Source organism: Schistocerca cancellata, chromosome 1 (assembly GCF_023864275.1).
Source record: "Schistocerca cancellata isolate TAMUIC-IGC-003103 chromosome 1, iqSchCanc2.1, whole genome shotgun sequence".
In the NCBI taxonomy this organism is placed as follows: Eukaryota; Metazoa; Arthropoda; class Insecta; order Orthoptera; family Acrididae; genus Schistocerca; species Schistocerca cancellata.
Window position 1 is genome coordinate 610,350,468 of NC_064626.1, and position 14,990 is coordinate 610,365,457.

At 37.8% G+C, this 14,990-nt stretch overlaps 1 protein-coding gene across 6 annotated transcripts in view; it reads right to left on the minus strand.

Annotated features, from left to right (window-relative positions):
* Positions 1 to 232: 232 nt before the first annotated feature.
* LOC126182569 (histone deacetylase 6) overlaps positions 233 to 14,990 on the minus strand; it is a 325,057-nt gene continuing 310,299 nt past the window's right edge. For all 6 annotated transcript variants that reach the window (XM_049924862.1, XM_049924864.1, XM_049924861.1 and 3 more), the window contains one exon: positions 233 to 553. In XM_049924862.1, coding sequence (XP_049780819.1) covers positions 479 to 553 — 75 coding nt within the window. In that variant the 3' untranslated portion in view covers positions 233 to 478. The remainder of the gene's footprint in view (positions 554 to 14,990) is intronic.

The window sequence follows — 14,990 nt, forward strand, 5'->3', positions numbered from 1 at the left end:
TGTAGGTAATCTTCAGAAGTTGCCTTATTTGTTGATGTCCAAAATTTGGAATTTAGAAGCTTCCTACTGTGACGCCATTTGCAACAACAAATAACTCCTTGCTTGTATTCTCAGACTGAATGAAATACATTATTCAGAATTACTACCACGTTCCTCTTTGACTTCAACTAATACTAAAATTTGTCTTGATTTGGAAGGGAACTTAAGGATGTAATAATTAACACAGAGAGAGCATCATTCTTAATTTTGTATTAAGAATGGCAGGTACATATTCTCAAGTACAAAAAGGCTGTACATTCCAAAATAGAGTATTACAAGGAAAAATAATACATTTGCACACTATAAAAGCAAATAGGTCTTTGTCTTCTGTTAATACATAGAACCATCTTAAAAGTATCTTTTATCAGTCATTATTACATTAAAAGTAAAAAGCAGTTTTGTTAAAGCTATGAAAACTGCATATACCCATCTTTACGTCTTAATCGTTATATGACCACGGCATTTCAGTTCCAAACTTGCTGCGGTGAACTGCATTTTTGGCACTGTACAGAACCTGAAACACAAAGACTTACATTTAGAGTACCTTCCCACAGTCCTAGGCTAACTATTTAAACCAACTGTTTACTAAAAGCAAGCACAAATCAAGTATTATTCCATTTGCAGTTTCTACTCAAGACAGAATTGAAAAACCTGCAGACAGGATCGATTTAAAAAATTATATATAAAAAACAATGTAACTACAGTTTTGATATACTGTACTTACCCAAGTGTAAGACGACCCCTTTTTTAAGAGGTTCCTTGAGAAAAATTTATTTTTTAGCATACATTGACTGATCAAAATTATAAACTTTTGCTGATGTAAGGGATCTGTCTAAAAAGTTAACATTAGACCTATTCTAAATTTCTGCCATTTATTGAGTCTACAGGATGATAATACAAGGAGAAATAAATTAAATGAAAGGAAATTGTTTACATTAATTTTTGTCTCCACTGCTTTTTTTTGTTTATTTAGCCTGTTGTCTGTGGTATCACTATTTTTAATCACCACCATCACCAACAACAACAACAACATAATCCAAACAGGACAGCTACGAAATGTATATCTCCATTGTCACAAATATTTGGCTGTTTCTTCTGAGGTTTTGGTTATTATGGGACCCGAGAAAACAGTTATTTTTTACTGGACACACAGCAGATTTCTTTTCTATACTGATACGAGAATGTTACAACATCTCTTGCTTCCAAGCATGCAGCCTGTGTGCCACTCTCTTGTTGGCTGTGTGGAACCAGCAGCTTGAGCTGACACACCCCAATAGTTCCCATCACACTGCATAGTAAGCATTGACAACATTGCTGCATGAAACACGTAAGTAAGCCACTGGCCCCCAATACACTTTTAGCATCTCTTGAAAAAAGTACGCTATTGTTGAGTATTTATACAATTTTAAGGACAACTTGATTCTGAGTACAAATGGATGCAGGAAAACCACAGTTGAAACATGGTTCGTAAAAAGCCAAAGTGTGACAAATTTCTGGCTGCTCAACACTCATTGCAGTTCTCAGCCAAGCTGGGTCACTCCTCCCTCGAACTTTCCATTGTGCTGTAGTTGAGCAACAATGAACATGGACAGCAATATCTTCTAGGGTGCTGGTCATACGTAACAACAGCAATTAATACAGAAATATATGATCGCAATCACTATTCAGTCCAATTCTTGAACTTTCGCTCATCTTCCAATCTTGTGATGTCTGACTGTGCTATCTCCATAACAGGTCTTTCCGCTGTACTTTATTATCGTGTCAACAATTACAGTCCATTTTAATGATTTATTTCATTTATTGGACATTTCATTCTGGATTAATTTTCCTTCCCTTTTCATCTGAATGTCTTCTTCTTGTTCTAAGCCTGATTAAAAGCTGGTAATGATTTTCTCCAGTATTCTAATATGTGTACAGCAACCAAATTTCTCATCTGCAAAGCACTTCATAAATTATTACCTTCCCATAACCAAATAAGATACTGACTTGGATTTAGAATCAAGTAATGGTTTTTGAGGACAAGATTTTCGCCTGTGATTGTTATCTTTAATTAAAAAGCCGCATAAATGTCTGCATACGATATCCATACATGTAAGACAGCTTTTACTGTAAATCTGTTGAAGACAACAAAAGGTTGTGAGTTGATAGACTTTAATGTTATTTCCTCCTCTGTTTCACGAAATTGTCAATTTTTAAGCACAGCGTCAGACTGTTGTAGTGGATAGTTCATTGTTTCTCGCAATCTCTTGCACTAGCACTACGAGCGAAATATCACATGTTTGTTCGAGCAAGATTGATACTGTATAGAAAGCTTTGGTGTATCGTGTATCGGGAAATCTGAAGCCTATTCGAAGGCAAGTATTGTGTGATATGCCCTACCCTTGAGGATTGTCCAAAATAAATTTGTACACAACCTCAATAGCCAAATCTTCATCAGTTAACGTGAGACGACCCCCATATTAATCTATTGAACAATATAAAAACATTGACCTCAGCAGCAAATAGCTTGATCTTCAATTTTACAACCACTTGATATTTTCTGAAAGATGAATTTGGGAAAAAACCTCATCTTACAATCGGGTAAAACAGTATATGTCAAGCTAAAATCTCTGTTAAACACAAAAACAATAAAGGACATTTAAAACTTTGAATTCACGTGATGTTTTTCATGGAAAATTGCTCTCATCTCTGATTAGTTGCAAAATAATTTAAAATTTATACACCTGTATACTCTACATTCATTCAGACTCATTCCAATCAGAAATTGTTGTCATTGTACTATTGCTGGCATTCTGCAATCATTTGCTACACATTCTCAGAGATAACTCAAGAGTTTGAAAATTAATTTTGGAGGAAATACTTTATACATACAGGAACAAAAGGTAATGTAATGATAATAATGATATTAAAAAATCATGACAAAATAATAATGTAAATGATTTAAGAAAAGGCAATAGTTATTATTTTAGAAACAAAAGACTTTGTATTTGAATACTTTTATACGTAAAATTGCACTACTCTATCATTCCTCATGCGACATCATATTATCTGTCCTTACTTTTTCAGATACCAATATCCTCACCCCTTCCATTTGTATTACATTTGCAATAACTGCTTCATATTAGAAAATTAGATTAGATTAATTATTCATTCCAAAGACCCATAAAAGAGGGAATCCTCCTGGGTGTGGAACATGGGAACCTTCATTACAACAAAATTGTTACTTAGTCGAAATGAACATTCTAGCGTCTTACTACATGTACTACTAACGCCCCCATTTACATCACATTTGCAATCACTGCTTTACATTAGTAAATGGCAACCTTCATTACAACAGAATAATGCTTAGTGCAGATCAACATTCCAGCATCTTACAAAATGTGACAGTTGTATCTTGTTATTTTTTCACTAATGGTAATATGGTTAAATACATATTATGAAACTTTTTTATATTTTGCAAGTATTGTGTGTCCTACATTATATGACCTTCATTGGAGTATTTTACTAATGAATGCACTTCTATATTGTTTCAGAACATAATTTGCTGTTGTTCCTATGTTTGTTTATGCAATTAGCACTATGTCTTTTGTCCATTGTCGAGCCTCAAATATAAAATGCCTTAAATTTTCAGCGAACAGATTCAATCTGGGTGTTCTGTAGAACTGCAATTCAAATAGGGGACATGGTTTGTTTCACCTTTTATTTCTCATTTTTTATTTATTTTATTCTTTTTTTTTTTTTTCATTTGGTGCATATTCCTAAAGCTTGCACACACAAATTTTTGGTTTTATTTGCTACTGTCAGGCATTTTATTTAACCTGCCAGTGTTCTACCATGAGACTCCTTAGTATAATTGTGGATTATACATTCAATAGAATAGAACCCAATGAGGATGGGTCAGCTGAAATATGTGCTTACTTAAAAGCTGCTTCGACTTTTGCAGCTGAAAGCTGTTGCAAATGGGTGTGCTGGGAGAACTATTAAAATGAATTTACCTATGATGTTCAAACTACTTACAATATTATGTAATCTTACAAATGCTGTTTCCTTTCCATGAAAGTTTCTTGCAACATGTCCATCCAGTTCACTGTGTGTGGCGGTACAATGTGCAGGATAGCAATGAAGGGAAAGAGCCCAGAATACAACATCCACCAATGCGCAGTTCCCTTCCAAACATGTATAAAGTGCTGTCAGAAACTGACAAGGATCTGAGCTAGTGTAATATACTTACGCAATTGGTAAGCCGTATACACTATGTGATCAAAAGCATAGGGACACCCCCAGAAACATACGTTTTTCATATTATGTTCCTTGTGCTGCCACCTACTGCCAGGTACTCCACATCAGTGACGACAGTACTCACAAGACATCGTGAGAGAGCAGAATGGGGCACTCCACAGTATTAATAGACTTTAAATGTGGTCAGATGATTGGGTGTCACTTGCATCATAAGTCTGTGCAAGAGATTTCCACACCCCTAAACATCCCTAGGTCCATGTGACGTGATACTGAAGTGGAAACATGAAGGGACACGCACAGCACAAAAGCGTACAAGCCCACCATGTCTGTTGACTGACAGGGTCCACTGACAGTTGAAGAGGGTAGTAATGTGTAATAGGAATACCATCACACAGGAATTGCAAATTGCATTAGGATCCACTGCAAGTACTATGACAGGTCGGCTGGAGGTGAGAAATCTTGGATTTCATGGTCAAGAAGCTGCTCATAAGCCACACATCATGCCAGTAAATGCCAAATGCCGCCTCGCTTGGTGTAAGGAGCGTAAACATTGGATGCTTGAACAGTGGAAAAATGTTGTGTGGAGTGACGAATCACTGCACACAATGGGCAATCCGATGGCAGGGTGTGGGTATGGTGATTGCTCAGTGAACATCATCTGCCAGCATGTGTAGTGCCAACAGTAATATTTGGAGGCGGAGGTACTACGATGTGGTTGTGTTTTTCATCGAGGAGGCTTGCACCCATTGTTGTTTCGCATGGCACAATCACAACACAGGCCTACACTGATGTTTTAAGCACCTTCTTGCTTCCCACTGCTGAAAAGCAATACGGGGATGGCGACTGCATCTTTCAACACTATTGAGCACCTGTTCCTTTGTGCACGGCCTATGGCAGAGTGGTTGCACAATAATAACGTCCTGTAATGGACTGGCCTGCACAGAGTCCTGACCTGAATCCTATAGAACACCTCTGGGATGTTTTGGAACGCCAACTTCATGCCAGGCATCACCGACTGACATCGACACCTCTCCACTGTGCAGCACTCCATGAAGAATGAACTCCCATTCCCCAAGATAACTTCCAGCTCCTGACTGAATATATGCCTGTGACAGTGGAAGCTGTCATCCTAAGGCTAAGGGTGGGCCAACAACATATTGAATTCCAGCATTACCAATGGAGGGCACCATGAACTTTAAGTCACTTTCAGCCAGGTGTCGCAGATGCTTTTGATCATATAGTGTACATCACATGTCAGGCCAAAGAAAATGAGGTGGTGGAGAGATCCATTAGCCATCGGCAGTTAAAACATGCAGTCAATAATTGCAGCATGTGACAGAAAGGGGAACTATGTGCACTCATTGTACATGCCTGAGGTGTCTTACAGTAAACAGGCCATGTCAACACCAGTTGAGGTCACAATGTGCAACCAGCTGCTGACCAGCTGATGTTGATACAAGCAATGCCTGAGGCCATACCTGGATCCTTATCACTAATGTTTGGGAAGGTGAACGCAAAGAGTCCTGTCCCTGGTATTATGACTAACCTCGCAATGTGTAGCATTGTCTTCGTAAATGACCATGGGATGCTAGTTTTGAGTTACATGGAAGAACTGGATCAGAAACCAGTATCTGTTAAAGCAGAAACCAGTATGATTTGCACACAGAAGGAGACACACTATCCAGCTGCTACAGAGGACTCCAAAATACATACGTCAGACTTCAAAATATACCTATGATACACTACTGTCCATTAAAATTGCTACACCAAGAAGAAATGCAGATGATAAACGGGTATTCATTGGACAAATATATTATAATAGAACGGACATGTGATTACATTTTCACGCAATTTGGGTGCATAGATCCTGAGAAATCAGTACCCAGGACAACCACCTCTGGCCGTAAAAACAGCCTTGATACACATTGAGTCAAACAGAGCTTGGATGGCGTGCACAAGTACAGCTGCCCATGCAGCTTCTACACGATACCACAGTTCATCAAGAGTAGTGACTGGCATATTGTGACGAGCCAGTTGCTCAGCCACCATTGACCAGACGTTTTCAATTGGTGAAAGATCTGGAGAATATGCTGGCCAGGGCAGCAGTCGAGCATTTTCTGTATCCAGAAAGGCCCTTACAGGACCTGCAACATGCGGTCGTGCATTATCCTGCTGAAATGTATGGTTTCACAGGATTGAATGAAGGGTAGAGGCATGGGTCGTAACACATCTGAAATGTAACATCCACTGTTCAAAGTGGCATCAATGCGAACAAGAGGTGACCGAGATGTGTAACCAGTGGCACCTCATACCATCACGCCGGGTGATATGCCAGTATGGCGATGACGAATACATGCTTCGAATGTGCATTCACTGCGATGTCGCCAAACACGGATGCGACCATCATGTTGATGTAAGCAAAACCTACATTCATCCAAAAAAATGACATTTTGCCATTCGTGTATCCAGGTTCATCCTTAAGTACACCATCACAGGCACTCCTGTCTGTGATGCAGCGTCAAGGGTAAACGCAGCCATGGTCTCCAAGCTGATAGCCCATGCTGCTGCAAATGTCGTCGAACTGTTCGTGCAGATGGTTGTTGTCTTGCAAACATCCCCATCTGTTGACTCAGGGATCGAGATGTAGCTGCACGATCCGTTACAGCCATGCGGATAAGATGCCTCTCTTCTCGACTGCTACTGATACGAGGCCGTTGGGATCCAGCACAGCATTCCATATTACCCTCCTGAATCCACCGATTCCATATTCTGCTAACAGTCATTGGATCTCGACCAACGCTAACAGCAATATTGCGATACGATAAACCACAATTGCAATAGGCTACAATCCGACCTTTATCAAAGTTGGAAACGTGATGGTACGCATTTCTCCTCCTTACACGATGCATCACAACAACGTTTCACCAGGCAAAACCGGTCAACTGCTGTTTGAGTATGAGAAATCGGTTGGAAACTTTCCTCATGTCAGCATGTTGTAGGTGTCGCCACCGGTGCCAACCTTGTGTGAATGCTCTGAAAAGCTAATCATTTGCATATCACAGCATCTTCTTCCAGTCGGTTAAATTTCGCGTCTGTAGCACGTCATCTTCATGGTGTAGCAATTTTAATGGCCAGTAGTGCAGATTGGTGATGTGGTGTCACCGCCAGACACCACACTTGCTAGGTGGTAGCTTTTAAATCGGCCGCGGTCCGCTAGTATACGACGGACCCGCGTGTCGCCACTGTCAGTAATTGCAGACCGAGCGCCACCACACGGCAGGTCTAGAGAGACGTACTAGCACTCGCCCCAGTTGTACAGCCGACGTTGCTAGCCATGGTTCACTGAGAATTACGCTCTCATTTGCCGAGACGATAGTTAGCATAGCCTTCAGCTACAGTTGCTATGACCTAGCAAGGCGCCGTATTCAATTGCTATAATACTTCTGTATCATCAAGACCAATGTTCTACAAATGTGGATTAAAGTTAAGTATTCCAGAAGCTACGTACTTTTCTTTATAGCATTCATTACGTATCCTGTTTCAGACCTCACGCCAGCCTGAGTGAGCTTATAGCGTGCATTTCGGCCTCCTCTAAAAACAGTGTTGGCAATTCTGCCAACACTTCAGGTGATACCTTGCAAAAATGTTCATAAAATGGCACCAGATCTTGAAGTACTATTTAAGGGGAGTTGGAACACCCTATCCCGACAACGTTAAATTTAGTGACTTGGCTTCCCTGTATTTCAGGAACCACTGTAGCTACTGACACGTAATTTTTACAGGAAATTAAACTTTATATTCTGAGTCTACTGAACTACAATAATTGCATTTCAGCCACTGCTTTCAAAAATACAATTTTTTAATTACACGGTCAATTTTTTGTGTACTTTTTTTGTATGTTATCCTAAATATTTTTAATTATAAATAACATTATGTTCTTTTAGTTCAGTAGACTCAGTATATGTATGTTGTTGCTCCCTGAAAATTTGAATACTCTACTCGAAGTGGTTTGTGAGATTTAGGGAAAATGCAACAGAAAATGTAAATTTTCAGGAACGGCTTCTGAAGTTTCAAAAGACTGTAACTCAATATATGCTTAATTTTTTATTTTTAGTCACTCAGAAGCATCCTGCACCATACTATATATCATCCTCTTGATTTTTTTCCAAGTTTTTCCTTCTTTTCTTCGTTCTGGACTCCTTAGTGGCCAATTGTGCTGCATACTCTACTTTATCATTGCGAACATTGTCCATCCATTCAAGTTCTGTGAAGCAGTTTGCTCCAGGATTAATTCCCATATGCTGTAGCACTTTCTCCCTACCAATGTTGCCATCATTAAAAGCAATAACAGCGTCACTGACCCCCACTTTAGTGTCTTCATTCCAACAAAAACATTTTTTTGTAAGCGAGTCTATATAAGATTATCTAACGACTCATTGGGATTTTGAGTCTGACCATGCAGACACTTCTTCAGTAATTCAAGATTTGCCAGGTCCCTGTAAATAGGTTTTATGATAGCCATGACTGCTGCTGGGATGGAATGTTTACGGCTGTATGAACTGTTTGGGTTCTGGGCACTGTGGTAATTGCAGCATGAATCAGGTCCAGGAGGGCGAAGGTGATGTACTGGTTTTTCATCAGTTGACAGCCTTTGGAAGAAGGTAGCCCACACTGCCTGCTTGATTTTCAACAAATCCACAGTATTATTTCTAATGGCCATCCCATAATACTGCTGTAGTTCATCAATCATTTTGTCTGTCAGTCTGCCTCTTATGGTTTTACCATCATAAAGTTTCTTGTCTCTCAAACTTTGTTTCAACTTCCTTTGACTTAAAAGCACTTACTTTAGTTCAAAAAGGAGTCCACTACTCAGGAACACTCATCTTCAATAATTTGCCAGCAAACATAGAAAATTTAGTTACAAATAAAGATCTGTTTAAAAGGAGCCTGAAAGACTTACTAGTGGCCAACTCCTTCTACTCCACTGATGAATTTTTTTAATAGAAACAAATGATTTATTGTGTATATTCATAATATTAGTATTGTTATTTCAGCTTAAAAACAAATTAAAAAAAAAAAAAAATTGACATGTCCCACATCCATGTGGATCTCCTCAGCACGGCTCTATGGAACAAAAAACTAACTAATCTAGAAATCTAACTTGGTGCCCATCCTCTTCTGGACATGAGCAACACATTCCAGTTTTGTGATAATCTTCTGGTGAGAAGATTATCACAAAACTGGAATGCGGCTACTACACTGTTATATGCTTTTGAGTCTCCATCATCTAAGAACTTAGTGTAACACACTCCCCTTTCATTCACAGCTTGACTAAAAATTTCAATAGCTGCAGAGGCCTCCATACCACCACTAGTTCCTTCATAATTTCTGTCACAGATATGCCCTCCTTCATTCCCTGATTTACACTTATAACAATGTTTGGTTAAAATCTGGAAATCCATTACCTTTCCAGTATCCACACTGGTCACCGTATCAACAGAATTCTTAGAACTGTAGCCGCACTTCTGCCAAGTGGCATCCTAAGCTACTGGTATGCCAGTCATACCATCATTTATTTCAACAGCTTCGTTTGCAGCACCCTTCATTGACTCACATGCAACAGATTCCACAACAGCTACAATAAATCCTGTATACTAGTCATGGGCGTGGTATACTCATTACAGCACAAATTGTTTCTGCAGCAGTGTGTCCTTTGCTAGTAGCTCTCAATCCATAAAACCAACTAACATTTACCACAAAATAATTATCTTTACACTTATCAGAATTCCAAAATGAATGAGTATATTTACAACTGGCACAATTAATGATAAGTTTCCTCGCTAGTCCATTTAAAACCTCACTGTCTTCATGTAAACTAACTGGCCCTCCACATATTTTACAACACACACATTCACCTAACACCATTGTTATGGTGTGTAAATATATCAGAATATAACCTAACCTAACCTACCATTTAAATCACTTCTGTTTTGACAAAATTGTGCATTACGACATTTTATTTTAATCTTCGAAGCACTAATTGGTGTTTTTCTAGATACTGATGAGTTTGCCTGTATTTCATTGTCTGTAACTTCACATGCCACATATTGAACACAATGTTTCCCTTCATTTGAAAATCTATTACCATGAAATGCACATTTCTTAAAAACACTTCATTTTGGCATCATGCTTTACGTTTTGAGAGATTTACCAATATGCTTGTCACTTTTCCTCGGAAAAACATTAGCATTTTGACATACAATGGGTGTTTATACTATGAAATGATACGATACTGTTTTTGACAGAGCTATCAATATAAACACGCGATTTAACCTTTGTAACACAGCAATCCACAGTCTTCTATATATAAAAAAATTACCGATTTTATTAGATTTTGAAGAAATGAACGTAAAATTTTAACATTTTCAACCAGTGTAGATTACATTTAAAAAAAATAAAATACTTCCCATGTGAGTTTATAAGTGATACATGTATCATTTTATTCGGAAAATTGCAAATGTGGAAGGGGGGTGGCAGAGGGTACCCTGTATCTCTACTTGTCATTTCTCCTCCTGTTCCACACACAAATAGAGCAAGGAAAAAAACGACTGTCTGCTTGCCTCTGTATGAGCCCGCATTGACGTCTTCCTTCACTCCAACCTGGTAGGGATCCCAAACACTCACAGCAGTCAACAATAGGTCGCACCAGTGTCCTGTGTGTGGTCTCTTATACAGCTGAACCTCTCTTTCATAAAATGCTCCCAATAAACCAGAGTCGACCATTTGCCTTTCCTGTCAGTTTTCACATGCTCGTTCCACCTGATATTGCTCTGCAATGTTAAGTCCAGATATTTAAACGACTTGACTGTGTCAAGCTGGGCACTATAGTAATACTGTGTCTGAACATTACAGGTTTGTTCTTCCTACTCATCTGCATTAACTTACATTTTTCCACATTTAGGGCTACCTGCCATTCATAACACCAACTGAACATTTTGTAATTTTGTCTAAGTCATCTTGAATCTTCCTACAGTCACTCAACTTCGACACCTTACTGTACACCACGGCATCATCAGCAAACAACGGCAGACTGCTTTCCCCCCTGTCCTCCAAAGCATTTCTGTATATACAGAGAATAGCAGCAGATCTATCACACTTCACTGAGGCACTCCAGACAATACCCTTGTCTCTGATAAAACTCACAATCAGGGACAACATACTGGGTTCTGTAACTCAAGAAGTCTTCGAGCCACTCCTATATCTGTGAATTTATTACATATGTTCATACCTTCATTAACAGCCTGCAATGAGGCACTGTGTCAAATGCTTTCCGGAAATCTAGAAAAATGGAATCTGCCTGTTGACCTTCGGCCATAGTTCTCAGTATGTCATGAGAGAAAAGGGCAAGCTGAGTTTCATATGAGCAATGGTTTCTAAAAGGTAGTAGCAAGATTGTGTAAGCAAATCCAAATGTTGGCCAAAAAGATAGGCCCCGTGCGATACAGGGTGGCATATTTTTAACAGTAAACACGAATCGAAAACCAACTGAAGAGAAATGGTTTTAGTATAAAAAATATCTGTTCTATTCCATTCATGAACTGAGTGCAGGAAAAAATGACTGTCTGCATGTCTCTTTACACCCCATTATCCCTCTCATGGATTCCTATTTACATTCCCCAAGCATTCCTATTACATTTTTATATGGGATATTGACCTGTTGTGATCCTGGCCGCATGTCTCTGAGATCACTTAATGTCTGCTGTCATGCCTACTTCATTATGACCCCAAACACTTTACCATTACTCTAGAATTGGTCAAACTGTTGTATAGAATCAGTCACACTGTTCTCAATTGTCCTACACATACATTTTATTTTCCCAGAACCATTCCAAAAAAATCTACTACTTTTAGTTGCCTTTCCTACTACTGATTTTACCTGGTCACCTCATTTCATACTGATTCTCAGTGTAACCTCAAAAATCTTATTATGACGTGATATGTTCAGAGTGTTCATAATGGGATAATATTGGATTCTCTCTCTTTGTTCATGCATCGTCTCACATCTATCCAGATTTAAAGAGAGCTGCCATTCATGTTACTCTCTTTCTGTTAAACAATCACCAGCCAATATAACGTATCAGGATCTATTAGCCCATATTCATTTAGTCATATAAAGCAAACGCTGTTTCTCACGCGTGGTTTCTCTGAGTCCACGATGTTTCTTCGAGAGACTTTTCTTTACCTCAGGATGTGCCAGAATGTTTGATCACAAAATATGCACTGTAATCCCTGCAGACAGACAGACAGACAGATATTAGGATCCCATAGCAGATGGACGTCTAATTCTGTGTCTCCAACCACGCAAAAGTATGCAAAAAATGTCGACCTGTTCAGTAAAAGGAATAAGAAGGATATCATATTATTTCTCAGACAGAAGCTAGTATCATTTGATTCAGACAGTGAACACAGAGGGAACAGTCAATCAAGTTTAAGTGAATAACAAGCTATAGAAATATACGCACTTAGCAGAATAATTAATGATGGTAGATATCCTCCTCGGTACACAAACAATATCAGAAGCTTCTACAAAATAGTGTCTGCTGTACAATAGATACAAAACAAACCATAACTCTGCCTATAGACAGAGTTAAATTAAACATGTTCAGCTACTAGAGGGGCAACGGATGAAGCCTTTAAGTTATTATGAGTTAAATTTTGTCATGGAGCCTGTCTCAAAACCCTGATAAACTCTGGTTGTATATTAAGGCTTCAGTGGAACAAAATTGAAACCCCAAACACTTGTAAGAGAAGGAACCAAAATATAAAATTAAAAAAAATAACCAAAATGTTTTCTTTCTTCAAATGTGCCTATGATTCAAAAGCCATACTTTGAGAGTTGTCAATTTCTTCTACATCACATTTAGGGGCATCAAGGTAACACCAAATTTTTACACTGATCAGCTGTTATTTTACTACATGAAAGACATGGAGAGTGTAGTAAATTGGAAATGTATGTTAATCAATTTAGTGTAAAATTCTGTATTAGTAACTCCAAGTTTACAGAGCTGTTTAAACATTTACAAAATGTTGAACAATGAATGTCAACATATATCAATCCATCATCATTAAGCTAATCTCTGAGAACATCGTGTTTACCTGTTCATTTTGCTGTAGACAACAGTTTCCTGTCATTTTCACCACTGTCCAAAAACATTCTAACAACTCGTATGTTATAAATTGCACATTTTGCCTTGATTGAACTGTTATTACCACACAAAGCCTATGGATATTTTTTCTTAACTTTCTGTACAAGCACACAGCCACTGAACTCATTTAGAAAGTGAATTAGACACTATTACTACGATGTTAATCGTATCAGTGCAACAAGCTAATGTCGAGTGTTGACCCTAGACAATTGATGGCTCTTGCCTATGCATATTTGTAACTGCCAATGGTTTGGAACTTCAGTTACTATTGGCTCATTTAAATAAAGGATCATTCATTATTGTCACAACATTTCAAACTTCAAAGTATTGCTTAGTAATATACAGATTGCATTATTTAAGTTAACTTTGACAACTGACTTGAGCTACAGTTTCAATAAAGCAAATTCGACAAACAGGTCTAATACGATGTAAATTTGCAAATGAGTTATACAAATAAGATAAATTAGTGGAAAAATATTAATTACAGGATTTTAATGTACCATATACAAGGTCTATATGGCACAATTTTTGTAATCATGAAGTACAGGAAAATCCTTACTATAAGGGACAGCTTATAACCCTACATACCTGTGCTAACAAGGAGAGATGATCAGTTCTGGGATTGAATTTTTGAGACAATCTCTAGTATTATGGAGGTTAAGATCCCAGGTATCACATCCTGCAGCCCCCATTACACCCATCACACTCTGGTGGGTCCCTGTTTGTGAGTACTCGCTGGTCAGAATTTTGCAGGATGCACTAAAACTCTAAAAAAGCAATGTTGAGTAGCGTAATGGTGAATTATGTTTTCCCTAGGAAAATGTTGTAAGTTTGAATCTCATCAGGTGCCCTGAAATTTTTTATCTTTAAATCTTTATAAAAACTGCTTTGATCATTATTTTTATTCAATTAACTGGTTTAAACATAATCTTCCTTATTTTAATTCCACTGTCATAGCATTTTAATCATCGTCATATAAAATTTCTCATTTGTTCTCATTTTTTCTTCCCATGATTCTGTTTCCACTTGGAATCTTTGTTCAAGGGCTTTTTATGTACAAACTTAAATTTGATTTCTTCTGTTTTATCATACTATATTTTTTCCCTGTTATTGTATTCATTATTTCCATTCCTTATTTTGTTTGATTTTCATCTTACTTACAATCTCTCCTTTCGTTTAAATCTTCATCTGTGCTATTTTGTTGTTAGTGCAATAAGAATTTATGTTTTAAATGTTTATTTGATGATTACTGTCTATGAAATTTTACATATTGTAACAAAAAATACATCTTTAACACCATTGCACAGTCAATATACATAGATTATTTCGTCTTTTGTTTTTTAACCAACACACTGGCATTTTCAAATGTTTAAATATTATGATAGATTAAAAAATAATTAAATTCACATCCATAAACTTCCAAGTAGAAAAAGAGTGACGGGAAGAAAAAATGAAAGTTACTGAAAAAGTTAATGTGGTTATTAAAATGATATGACAAAGAAATAG